The sequence below is a fragment of the Lepisosteus platostomus genome, chromosome 5, assembly GCF_059453375.1.
Source record: "Lepisosteus platostomus isolate fLepPlt1 chromosome 5, fLepPlt1.hap1, whole genome shotgun sequence".
Lineage (NCBI taxonomy): Eukaryota > Metazoa > Chordata > Actinopteri > Semionotiformes > Lepisosteidae > Lepisosteus > Lepisosteus platostomus.
This window is the reverse complement of record NC_142615.1, coordinates 64,487,715-64,500,692: the sequence shown is the minus strand read 5'-3', so window position 1 is coordinate 64,500,692 and position 12,978 is coordinate 64,487,715. Positions and strand designations below refer to the sequence as shown.

General features: G+C 41.8%; 1 protein-coding gene across 3 annotated transcripts; it reads left to right on the top strand.

Moving 5' to 3' along the window:
* The first annotated feature begins 7,313 nt into the window (after nt 1-7,313).
* Nucleotides 7,314-12,711, top strand: LOC148671260 (uncharacterized). 3 transcript variants are annotated; one of them, XM_088631786.1, is made up of 5 exons: nt 7,314-7,435; nt 8,512-8,579; nt 8,898-8,984; nt 9,911-10,003; nt 10,896-12,711. In XM_088631786.1, the coding sequence occupies exons 2-5, from the start codon at nt 8,538-8,540 to the stop codon at nt 11,076-11,078; spliced, it is 405 nt and encodes a 134-aa protein (XP_088487912.1). In that variant the 5' UTR covers nt 7,314-7,435; nt 8,512-8,537; the 3' UTR covers nt 11,079-12,711. The 3 variants fall into 3 exon arrangements, 2 of the variants coding, with proteins under 2 accessions (XP_088487912.1, XP_088487913.1); XM_088631787.1 differs by lacking the exon at nt 7,314-7,435 and adding an exon at nt 7,810-7,857; XR_015936655.1 differs by lacking the exons at nt 9,911-10,003; nt 10,896-12,711 and adding an exon at nt 9,207-9,300.
* Nucleotides 12,712-12,978: the final 267 nt, after the last annotated feature.

The following is a 12,978-nucleotide window of genomic DNA, read 5'->3' as shown; positions in this document are numbered from 1 at the left end:
TCAGTTAATTACTTATTACATATTAAACATATTAATTCATCAGTGTGTAAAATAAAATATCAGTCCGATCAATACAACAGTGTTTAAAAACACACTGATCTCTGTTAATACACTAGTCTGTTATTATACCTGTTAGAGAGGGCAGAATTGAGCACAATGAAATAAACAACCCCTGGTAAATATTTTGAAGATGTTGTATTATTGTTAAAACATTTATATTCCATTTTGTTTGCAAATGGGAAAATTTCCACAAGTCCTAGCACATGACCCAAATTACAACCAAAATTTTGTATTTTATTATTGTGGTAATAGATAAGGGATTGTCAAGTTATACAACATTTGTGATAAGGTTGCTAAATATCTACAATATTAATAGTTATAATAATTATATGTTAGTACTTAAAAAACATTATCCTTAGTCTGTGTTGTGTGTAATAGTGTATAACTGCATATAAAACTATTAATACAGCATTAATAGAAAATAGTTTAAAAAACATATAAGCTGAATTAATATTATGATTAATTGTAGAGGTGAAATTCTTGTTAATAAATTAAACAGAAAAGCACTTCTGCATGCTGTGGTCACTACGTTGGGCAGTGGCTGTAATAACTGTAGAACCTCAGATGGCTGGTCCTGGGTTCCAGGAGACTGTGGTGACTGTACTGGACACTGTACTAACTCTGTGGCTTCCAAGTCCTGGGACCAGTGTTTCTGTGTTACTGGGACCTGTGGTCACAACAGTGGTCAGAGGCTGACAGGTACTTCACATGTTGTGCTGAAATGTGTGTGAGGTGTATATTCCCATTGTCTGTATATGAATTGTTGACAATGATTTTCTAGCCTTTACCTGCCAACATCTAAACTTAACACATGATCATCAGATTAAATTATATTAAAGAACAACATTTTTCAAAAATACCAGACAGGTTTAACATATAGGCACAGATACATGTATTATGATGTTGTCCTGAGCAACTGCTCAAAAATCTAAACTTGAGTCCTGTGATTACGAATTAATTTTTAAATATTGCATTTGTATGATAACATGTAATTAAATATTTAATTTGTATAACTCATACTTATATAATTGCATTTGATAATAATTTCAGATTTCGAATGTAGTCAAAAACAATAAAGCATTCTTATTAAAACTTCACAATTTACAAAAAAAAACCTGTCATTAGATAACTAACCTAAAAACACAAAATAAGTTATTTAGCTGTTAAATAATAGACAAATCCTGTATAAACACAAAACACAACTACCATTTTTTAATTCTTGCTGTAATGCCACAATGTCTTGTAGTTGTTAAATTATTAATGTTACACCTCAGTTTCTGATGAGACCCCAGTTAATAATAATACACCTACAATACTAAGAATTTTCACAATTGTGTTAATATTTTTCATTTTATAACTTATAAAGCAAGAAAGAATGTAACTTTTATCAGCCTGTCCTTTTCAATGTGAAAACAAGCAAACCTGGTCTTTATGAACCAGGTAATACATATATCAGTTTTATTTTAATACTATAAAAATACAAGAGCTAATTGTCCTATGTCTGAAAATGTTTTACATTTTCAAAATGTAATTGTAAGTCTTTAAAATGAAGAATTCACACTCATAACTTCCTATCATATTGGAACACATATTCTTATAACACCTAGAGGAACTACTTGTTTTCACAGCAACTGAATATCACACAGCTTAACGATAGAAACCTGGACTGTCTGAATACACCAAAGATGTAATGGCAGCATTAAAACTCCAGTCTTAATTCTCTAGCATAAACACTTTAGGTGGTGACAACATATTAACTGTATATCTATTAATACATCAGTCTGTAATAATTTAATATCAGTCTCAATAATAATTCACTATTTAAAAACACGTGTATCTCTATCAATGCACCAGTCTGTAATAAGACAATACAGAGGAGTCAGAATTGAACACAATAAAACAATAAACAACCCAGGGTATTTCTGAATCATCCTGTATAATACGATATTATTCTAGAAACATTTTTTATTGCTCACACTTTTTTTGTTTTCGAGTAAATGAAGACTTTTTCACATGTCACAGCATATCACTCAAATTGTCACTTATATATAAAGTTTATTATTACAGTAACGAGTAAGTTAAATAACTTTTTAAAGATTTTATACACTCCATGTTTTCACAAATTATCAATAGAGGGTGATAATGGCCAGCTTCTGCTCTATCCATCTATAACATTATTATTATATAATGTTTAGAAATCTTAAGAATATTTTTAGAAAATCCAATAAAAATTAAAAGCAACTAATTATATTTAGACACAACTAATTATATTTCCTTACTTACAGAACAAGATAAAATACGGTTATAATATTTTTGATGAATACCCACAAAGCTGAATGTTAAATAAAAATTCAAAAATTGTTCAACCCACTTATTGCTCTATTTACATAAAAAATCTTATTAATTTAATTCCAGTTGTTGTCTGTCTGTCTGGACAGGAGAAGACTGGTCACTTACTGGCTGAGCTGTGCAGCACCAGGACAGCGAGAGAGAAGATGGACAGGCAGCTCTCCATTGTCATCAGGACAGAACGCAGCTGAGACCCCTGTCTTCACCCCTGAGCCCACAGGGCAACTGAGCTGCTGCTCCACACCCCAGACCCCCAGTAACAACACAGCCCCCCGCCCCGCCAATCACACACAGCACTGCCTTTTCAGACTGACAGCAGGAACCTCTCACACAGGCGGGACGGCCAATCACACAGGGCCCTTTCAGTCTTCTCCATATATATCAGAGACACATCACTGTTTCCTCTCCCTGAAGACACTCCCAGCAGTGCAGAGGAGAGGAGAGACAGGAGCAGCTCTGTGTCTCACTGGAGGAAACACAGATACAGATACAGACAGCAGGGCTGCAGGTGCTGCAGGGGCAGGAAGAGATCAGATATTAAACTAAAAAAAATGTAGACAAGTATTATATTTTTAAATCAGTATATTATAAGATAATCAATTATGCATATATGGTCCTGTAATTCTTGCTGTCTGTATCAGGAAGTGTCTAGAACGTGGTCCTGTCTTGCTGTCCGTGTCAGGCAGTGTCCAATGATTGGTGTCCTTCAGTGATTCACAGAGTTGTTGTGTCTCCAGACAGTAATGTCTTCTGGTCATGGTCAAGGGCAGTGTGAGGAGAGCCTGTGCTCAAGGTGGCAGTGAGGTCACTCAGGTCAGCACAGGAATACAGAGACAAGGTGGACTGAAGAAGAACTGGCTGTCCTGTGACTGTGATCAATAATTTAAATGAAAAAGAAAGAAAGCCCAGCAGTGATTGTCCCTTATGTACTGAGCCTGGTGGACAGCAGCTCTTCCAGTTGAGTCCCTCAGACCCTGAGTCTGTCCCTGCGCAGCTCCAGTCCACACAGATGTTCCAACCCCTCCAGCTGTGCCCCCAGTGTCTCTCTGTGTGGAGCCGACTGCATGACTGAGACTCTCTAACAGCACAGTGGAGCTGAACTGATACTGATACACTGATACACCACCAGTCTGAACAGTGTGAGGGCAGAGCTCACATCCTCTTCCTTATTATTCTAGGTAGTAGGAGCAGCAGTAGGAGCAGCAGTAAAATATTAGTAGTAGCAGTAGTATCAGTGGCAGCAGCAGTTGTGGTAGCACTAGTAGTATTAGCAGTTATGCTGTATTTAAACTCTCCTGTTCAATATACAGTGCCTTGCGAAAGTATTCGGCCCCCTTGAACTTTTCAACCTTTTGCCACATTTCAGGCTTCAAACATAAAGATATAAATTTTTTATTTTATGTGAAGAATCACCAACAAGTGGGACACAATTGTGAAGTGGAACGAAATCTATTGGATTTTTGAAACTTTTTTAACTAATAAAAAAATGAAAAGTGGGGCGTGCAAAATTATTCGGCCCCTTTACTTTCAGTGCAGCAAACTCACTCCAGAAGTTCAGCGAGGATCTCTGAATGATCCAATGTTGTCCTAAATGACTGATGGTGATAAATAGAATCCACCTGTGTGTAATCAAGTCTCTGTATAAATGCACCTGCTCTGTGATAGTCTCAAGGTTCTGTTGAAAGCGCAGAGAGCATCATGAAGACCAAGGAACACACCAGGCAGGTCCGTAATACTGTTGTGGAGAAGTTTAAAGCCGGATTTGGATACAAAAAGATTTCCCAAGCTTCAAACATCCCAAGGAGCACTGTGCAAGCGATCATCTTGAAATGGAAGGAGTATCAAACCACTGCAAATCTACCAAGACCTGGCCGTCCCTCTAAACTTTCAGCTCAGACAAGGAGAAGACTGATCAGAGATGCAGCCAAGAGGCCCATGATCACTCTGGATGAACTGCAGAGAACTACAGCTGAGGTGGGAGAGTCTGTCCATAGGACAACAATCAGTCTTACACTGCACAAATCTGGCCTTTATGGAAGAGTGGCAAGAAGAAAGCCATTTCTCAAAGATATCCATAAAAAGTCTCGTCTAAAGTTTGCCACAAGCCACCTGGGAGACACCCCAAACATGTGGAAGAAGGTGCTCTGGTCAGATGAAACCAAAATCGAACTTTTTGGCCACAATGCAAAACGATATGTTTGGCGTAAAAGCAACACAGCTCATCACCCTCAACACACCATCCCCACTGTCAAACATGGTGGTGGCAGCATCATGGTTTGGGCCTGCTTTTCTTCAGCAGGGACAGGGAAGATGGTTAAAATTGAGGGGAAGATGGATGCAGCCAAATACAGGACCATTCTGGATGAAAACCTGTTGGAGTCTGCAAAAGACCTGAAACTGGGACGGAGATTTATCTTCCAACAAGACAATGATCCCAAACATACAGCAAAATCTACAAAGGAATGGTTCACAAATAAACGTATCCAGGTGTTTGAATGGCCAAGTCAAAGTCCAGACCTGAATCCAATCGAGAATCTGTGGAAAGAGCTGAAAACTGCTGTTCACAAATGCTCTCCATCCAACCTCACTGAGCTCGAGCTGTTTTGCAAGGAAGAATGGGCAAGAATTTCAGTCTCTCGATGTGCAAAACTGATAGAGACATACCCCAAGCGACTTGCAGCTGTAATCGCAGCAAAAGGTGGCTCTACAAAGTATTAACGCAAGGGGGCCGAATAATTTTGCACGCCCCACTTTTCATTTTTTTATTAGTTAAAAAAGTTTCAAAAATCCAATAGATTTCGTTCCACTTCACAATTGTGTCCCACTTGTTGGTGATTCTTCACATAAAATAAAAAATTTATATCTTTATGTTTGAAGCCTGAAATGTGGCAAAAGGTTGAAAAGTTCAAGGGGGCCGAATACTTTCGCAAGGCACTGTAGCAGAGTTCTTGTGTTACAGCTTCACCATAATAGCTGCAGCAGCAGGAGCCGCAGAGCAGGAGTCAGTTTCAAATTTGAAAAAGCAACAAAATAATGAAAAAAAAAGTTCAGTCCTTGTTAATACAACAGTGATTTAAGGCAGAGCTTCACTGGAGCTGCAGGTCAGACTCAGTGAGTCTGTGGTTTTTGCTCCTCCGAGCTCTTCCAGCACAGGAAGCCAGGCTGTACTGTGAGGCTGTGGGTGTCAGTGTAATGAGGCAGCTGAGAGCTGATCTGCACAGGGAGACACAGGAGAGCCCAATATTCAGAGCTCTAGTGCTGCACAAGGAGACACAGGAGAGTCCAGTGTTCAGAGCTCTACAGGGTGACAGGTCCTCTCCCCACACAGCTCTCTCATGGTGTCTCTCAGGGCTGAACAGGAGGGGCTGTTCCTGTCAGAATGGAGGCTGACTCTCAGAGCTCCAGTGTCAGTATGAGGAGAAGCTCTCAGACCTGACTGCTGCCAGAGCCTCTGAGCCTGAGTGGCCATGAGCACTGAGCTCCTCAGCAGCTGAGAAAAGCCTCCTGTCTCCTTTGCTCACAGTGTGGTTGAACACCTGCACTGTCTTCCTGCTCCTTCTCCTCTCTCTCCCCCTTCCTGTCTCTCTCGCAGTGTGTGCTCTTATCTGTCCATCTCTCTCTCTCCTCTCTGCTTACTCTGACAGTCTGTGCAGAGTATCTGAAGGGGATGGAACATTGCTTGGCAAAGGAAAAGTCTTCTCAGAGGCAGAATTAAACAAAAAAAATTTTCTCCTCTCAGTCAGATTCACAGCTCAGACTCACACACAGAGCTCTGGGTCCCTCAGTTCTTTACCCAAATTCCTACCTCCTGAGCAGACAGAAGCTCATCTCCATCCTTCTCTTTATCCTGACAATTCAGAACCAGAGGACATTCAGACAATCAGTGCTGCTACATGAACAATATCACACAGAACAGCCTGGACTCAGGTCACATGTCCCCCTTTTCTCCTTCCTCACAGCCTCTTAGAGACAGAGCAGAGCTCCTGGTTCTCCTCTCTGTGAACTGGGCTCAGGGGTCACTGATCTGGCAGCTGTGGGCTCTGTTCCAGGCCAGAAGCAAGAAGCTTCTATTAACCCTTTCTAGGACCTCCAGACCCTCAGTATTACTGCCCTGATTCATTGTATTTACTGTAAGTCACTCCTCCAACCCTCTGTCAGAAGTGTTTTACTGAAAATTGAGCAATATGTGTTTATCTCTTATTATTATTTTTACTGATTTAATGAACAGCAGTATTGCCACTCTTATAAGTGTAATATGATTATCAGCAGCAGCAGAATGATGGTCTTGTCTACAATAGTGACCAGTTGACCATTCTGTAGCTCTGAGCAGTGAGACTCAGATCACACAGAAGACCTGTCTGTGTGTTATTCCACACCAGCCCTGGGATACAGCGTCTCCCACACGTCTCTCACGGAGTCTTATATACAGTTAAACAGAGTCTGATAACAGTGATACAGTTAATTAAATCACCAAACTGGCTGAGGAACTGAGAGCTCGAGTGGAAATAAAACCAGGAGATGCTCTTCAACCACCAGGATCAGGAGTCTGATCCTCCTGGATTCTGTTCTGTGGAGATTCGTGTAAAACGCTTAAAAGCGCTCATTACAGGGACTTGTGCCCTTTCTCTTCTGCTCTACGGGAGTATGTTTTACAACGCATTAGTCTGCGAAGTAAACTATTTTTTTTGTTAATAAATTGTATTTCTCGGTTTGTCGGTCTCCTTCTCCAGCTGTTATGAATCGCCTCTCTTCACAGCCTGGTGTTTTTCCTTTTGGAGATGTTACAGTATATCTGTAAGAAAAGCCCCCCGGTCTCTGGACAGGAGTCTCCTCCAGCGGAGACGCGCTCTGCTCTGTCAGAAAGAGCGCTGTGACGTCACAGACACCAGCCAGAGCGCCGGGATCAGAGAGCGAGACCGCAGGAGGAGCGCGGAGCGCACTGAGGAGAGATCTTGACCACTTATCTATCGACAACCAATTAATTCAACTAAAAAACCTTAGAATCATCGCTTAACTTCACCGATTGGTGAGTACTGATTCTTTTCTTTCTTTAAATTCTTTAAATATCTAGAAAACAGTCAATACAGCCTGTATCGATCAAATACCATAATGCGTTTAGTGTTCATAATGTTCAATCCAAAATTAAAGAATGATTATTCAAATGATTGTTTAGAAATTGTATTCTAGAGCTTGAAAATTATATTCCAAGTTGATAAATTTGTGTAGGTAACAGTTTAAATGCATTTTTCTACTGTTTACAAATTATAAGTATGGTAACCACGGCGACACGTGCCACATCACTGTGCCCAGCTAGGTGTCTCGCCTTCGTCACAAAGAGTGGTTTGACGTCACGGACTAATACTAATGCGAGTGTATTCATATTTAATATTAGTGAGAGTACAATCGGTAGCTTTAATATTAATGCTAGTGTTCATGTCAGTATTAATGGTGATTGCGCTACTGATAGTTTTGATGCCAGTATTCATGTTAATATTAGTTATAATTATAGAGTTACTGTTAGAGTATTTACACTAGTAGTCATGTTAGTTTTAGTGATAGCATTACTGTTATTATTAGTATTAGTAGTGTAGTAGTAGTTTGTGTCAGTGATAATGACAGTGTAATTCATAGTGATAGTGTTACTGTTTTAATGTTAGTGGCATTTGTGTTAGTGTTAGTTATACTGTATTTGTAGTTATGAGTGTGTGTGTGTGTTGGTGTGTGTCTATAAGTATTTGTAGTCTATGTGTGTGTCTGTGAATGTGTGCGCGTATGTGTGTGAGTGTCTGATTGTGTGTATAAATGTATGTCGTGTCTGTGAGTGTGTGTTGTGTCTGTGTGTGTGTGTAGTGTCTGTGTGTGTGTCTGTGAGTGTGTGTAGTGTATGTGTGTGTGTCTGTCAGTGTAAGAATGTGTGTCTGTGAGTGTGTGTGAGTGTCTGTGTGTGTGTAATGTCTGTGTGTGAATATGTGTGGGTGGGTGTCTGTCAGTGTGTGATAATGTGTGTGATTGTGTGGGTGTATATCTGTCAGTGTGTGTGAGTGTGTGTGTAGGTGGGCTTGGGCTCCACTGCTGTGTCTGACAGAAGTGACCCATCAACAGGTGTTGAGGTCCAGAGTCGCCTGAGAATGGAACCACTTTCTAGATTCCAGACCAACGTCCAGAGAGCTGTGAGTGCTCTGTTTTTATCACTATTACTAGTAATGACAGCAGTAGTAGTATTAATATCAGAATTAGTATTAGAATTTGTAGCCATGGTCATAGTAGTAGCAGCAGAAGTAACAACAGTGGTAGTTGGATTATCCAAGCACTTACTCCAGGAACTACAGTATTACACATTTATACTCTATTTTCCAGGCATGTTTCGTAAAGTGCTTTGATGTTCTGGATTAAAAGGCAAAATATAAGAAAAAAATTGATTGATTGATTGACTATGAGAGTGAAGTCTGGTCAAACTTGTTTGTCTAACTGAACTATCCTGTCCACAGATGTCAACAGAGGTGAACAGAGAAGATGTCCAAACCCACCAGAGACTGGAGAAAAGTTTGAGAGTCAGGCCCCAGACCCAGAGAGCTGTGAGTCCACTGCTGGTCTTCTTTAGATTGCGATTCTTCCTCTTCTTCCTCCTCCTGAAATTAAAGCTCATCGCCGTAGCAGGGCTCTGTTGTCTTCTCTTGAGGAGGAGAAAGACTCTACCTGATAGTGTGTGCATCTGCGTGTGTGTTAGTGTGTGGGAGTGTGTGTCTGTGGGTGTGTGTACTTGTGAGTCTAGTCCAGCCCGTGTCTGACATCCCCAGATCAGGAAGGAGGTAACAGGAGACTCAGCCAACACAGGAGCCAGACCCAAGACCCCAAGAAAAGCAAGTCTGCATTATTATTATTATTAGTAGTAGTAGTAGTAGTAGTAGTAGTAGTAGTAGTAGTAGTAGTAGCAGTAGCAGTAGTAGTGAGAGGGTGAGTGTGTGTGAGGTTGTGTGTGAGAGAGGGTGAGCATGTCTCAAACTCCATTCCTAGAGGGTCTGGTGCATCATCTGGTTTCCTGCCCAGAGGTCTTGGTTACAAGGTTGATCTAATTTTTTAATTAAACAAAAAATATTCTAATACTGTACCTTTATCCAGACCTTAAATATCCAACTGTGCTTTGAATATTTTGAGTCTTCAACAGTGAGAGACATCAAAATATATTATTAAACACATTATTTCCACATCTTCTTATGAAAATAATTAGATTAATTGTTTAATTGGCTAGCCCCGTTTGGAAAGAAAACCTGGAGATGCACCTGGCTCTCCAGGGATTGTGATTGGGCTTGAGACCCCTGGTCTAGCAGAACTGGCCCCTCAACAGGTCTCGGCAGGGATGTTGGGGATCATGAAGCTGGATAGATGAGGGCTGGACACTGCTTCTGAATCGAGGACAGACCACTGTCATGTAGGGTCATCTTGGCCCATGATGATGATGACAGTGTGTTTGTCTGTCTGGTAACTGTTTTCTCCTCCCCAGTGCCGCCAGGAGAATCTCCCTCAAGTGGAGAGAGGGATGGTCGAGCAGAGAGAAGGTCGTCACACCGAGACCTGGGGCAGATCTTACAGGAACGTGAGTATTGGCTTCAACAACATGACTAGACAGCTTGTTCCACACCCCCACCCTCCTCTATGTAAAGAAGTGCCTCCTGCTCTCATTATTAAATGCTCTTCCCCAAGTATTAATTCTGTTAGACTACGAATGAACCTGTACTGAGACACAAACTTGGTTGGCTTCTGCTGGTGAGACTAAAGCAGTCAACTTGTTGACAGGTCTTGACAGAGACGGATGTGACCCTGAAAGGCCGGAGAGGGTCGACCAATATTGAGGCTCTGAGCAAAGATTCTTCCAGTGTAAGACAACCAATGTGTTCCGCTCAGGATGATGCAGATGATAGTGTAGATAATGAAGGTGGTTATGATGATGATGGTGGACATGATGATTGTCATGATGAAGAAGGATATGGTGATGAAGATGGTGGAGATCATTTATTAGAAATGTGATGAAGATGATGGTAACGAAGATAGTGGAGATTGTGATGGTGGAGGTGATGATGATGGTGATGAAGATTGTAGGGGTTGTGATGGTGGAAGTGATGATGATGGTAATGGAAAATAGTGGAGATTGTGATGGTGGAGGTGGTGATGATGGTGACACAGTCATGCCTGTGTTTGGCTGTGTGTGACAGGGAAGGTGGGGTTGGATCAGGTCTGCCGCTGTCATCTGATAGGACTGTCAGAGGAAGAGGGAGCAGACTCCCCCTGTGTCTCACCCAGGGCAGCCGAGAGCTGCAAGTCTGTGAGCCTGATATGTCTGTGACGTCTATCGAAAGTTTGGTTTCAGCTGCAATGATGATGACTGTGATTGCTGGGAGACCAGGGGTAGGGCCTGGTCCTCCTGGAGAAGACCCTCTCAGTTTTCTCTCTGTCCTCCTCATGCCCTCTCTGTGCCCCTGTCCCCTCAGGCCAGCCAGCCAATCACCAGGCAGGAGACCGAGACCCAGCTGTGGAACTACCCTAAGGGCCCGGAGAGGGATCTGCAGAAGGACAGGGCACGGACCTCCTCCTTGGCAGCCCACATACCCCATTGCTCGCCCCTCACACACCCCCTCACCCACCCCCTGGTACACCCGCTCACCCGGGCCTGACCCCAGCGGCCCTGTGGCGGCTCAGGGAGGGCCTGCAGGTCGAGCTGGAGGGGCTGCTCCAGGAGGAGGAGAGCCGGGTGCGGACCTGGGCTCAGAACATGATATCATCTATCCAGCTGGACTGCCTGGCGCTGTACAATGAAGTCCTGCCTGAATTTGAATCAGAGGGTGCATACGTGGGATTGGTAAGTCCCTTAAACCCCTCCCCCTTGCTTGAATCACACTGAGGTACGCGGGGGCTGGGGCGACTCACTTCTCCAAGACACCTGCGTCATCCCACTCCCATTTCACCTCAACATGGTTCTGAGAAAATCTCCCGGCTCCAAGGGGAGAGAGACAGGAGCCAGGCTGGGCCTCCAGCCCTCTGTTTATTCAAGATTATTGCCTCAGGAGGTGGGTGAGGTGGAAGACACACTGTCTACAGATCACCACTAGGGACAGCGTAAAGCAGGGGGTGAGACTCTTGATCATGGATAAGGATAACAGTGGGACGACTCCCCCTCTATTGACTCACTGCCTACTTATGATGTCATGAAGTGAAACTCCACTCACAGTGGTGCCTTTCTTTCTGTCTTGTTGTACAGAATTTATCATCATGGACAACATAGGTCATAGTTTAATGCAAATATTCATTGAGTGGGTGGCGGAAGAATTCATTTATACTCCTTTTGTCTCCTCAGCTAAGATATTTTAAAAATACAGTGCAGATTTGTTAGAGAACTTGACAAGTAAAAATGACAGATCGCCGGTGTCATTAGGTTAGGACTGTAGAGTTCTGTTATAATCTTTTGGCATATTTTTCTTAATTTTAATGTGAATCTAAAGACAAATGCTATTCAATATTTTGTAACATCCAATACAATTGTAAAATAGGCTGTTATTGTAATAAAATTGGCGAATAAGAGAAAACCACAATTTGTATGATATTATCACTAAATATCAACGTTCACAGGAAGTGGATTTTTTATTTGGAACCAATACTTTTGCACCTCAATAATCCACTCATTCTCGAAAGAAGAAAACACAGGTATGTTTTGAGTCTCACCATGATCGTCTTCTCGATCCAAAAAAAAAAAGCTTAAATGTGATAGTTTCCATTGTATTTTGGATGCAACTACCCTCGAAGACAGTTTCACCTTGAGACAATGACTCTCTCACCTGGTAAAATGTATTACCTCTCTTCTGTGATTGAGACCTGTATTAAATCCCAGAGCCCTGGCACAGTGACTCTCTCCCAGTTGCATGCTGTAGTGTAATGGAAAGTTACTGAGAAAAAGTGTTTTATCCTAAAAATGTTGTTTACGGACAGAGCTGTGCTGCAGAAGCAGCTAGATACTTAGAACAAAGTGTGATAGCACCAAACTCATCAAGGGCACTGGATGTTTTAATAATGTTTATCTCTGTTGCTTGAAGAAGGGAGTATGATAAACTATTTTATTAACTGCTCTTCTTTGCTTAAAGCAGACATTACTGCTTCGCCTGTCCTTGAAGTGTTGCGTCAGCTTAAAAAAAGATATAAAACAGGGGGTTCTCCTTGCTTGCTTTTGAATCAGCCTTCACTTCTCTGCACAGACCAGTGATTGCTTTTTCCTATATTGCAATATGAATAAAGACCTTACTGAGTGAATGAGAACACCTCTCCTGGCTCTTCTTTGATAAAATTCCACAACAGTAGCTATCTCAGATATCTGTTTACAGGGCACTCAGTACTTGCACAGCCTCACCCAAACTTCCCGCCATTCTGACATCTCCTGTCCAGCCCCACTTCCACCTCTCTCCCACCATTTATTGAAGACCTTGGTTAGAAAAAGTATTACAATAAAAGTTTAGAAACATATTCCTGCAAAATTCTCAAACAGACAGACTAGAAAGGCTTTTGATAGCTGAGAAACATGCATTT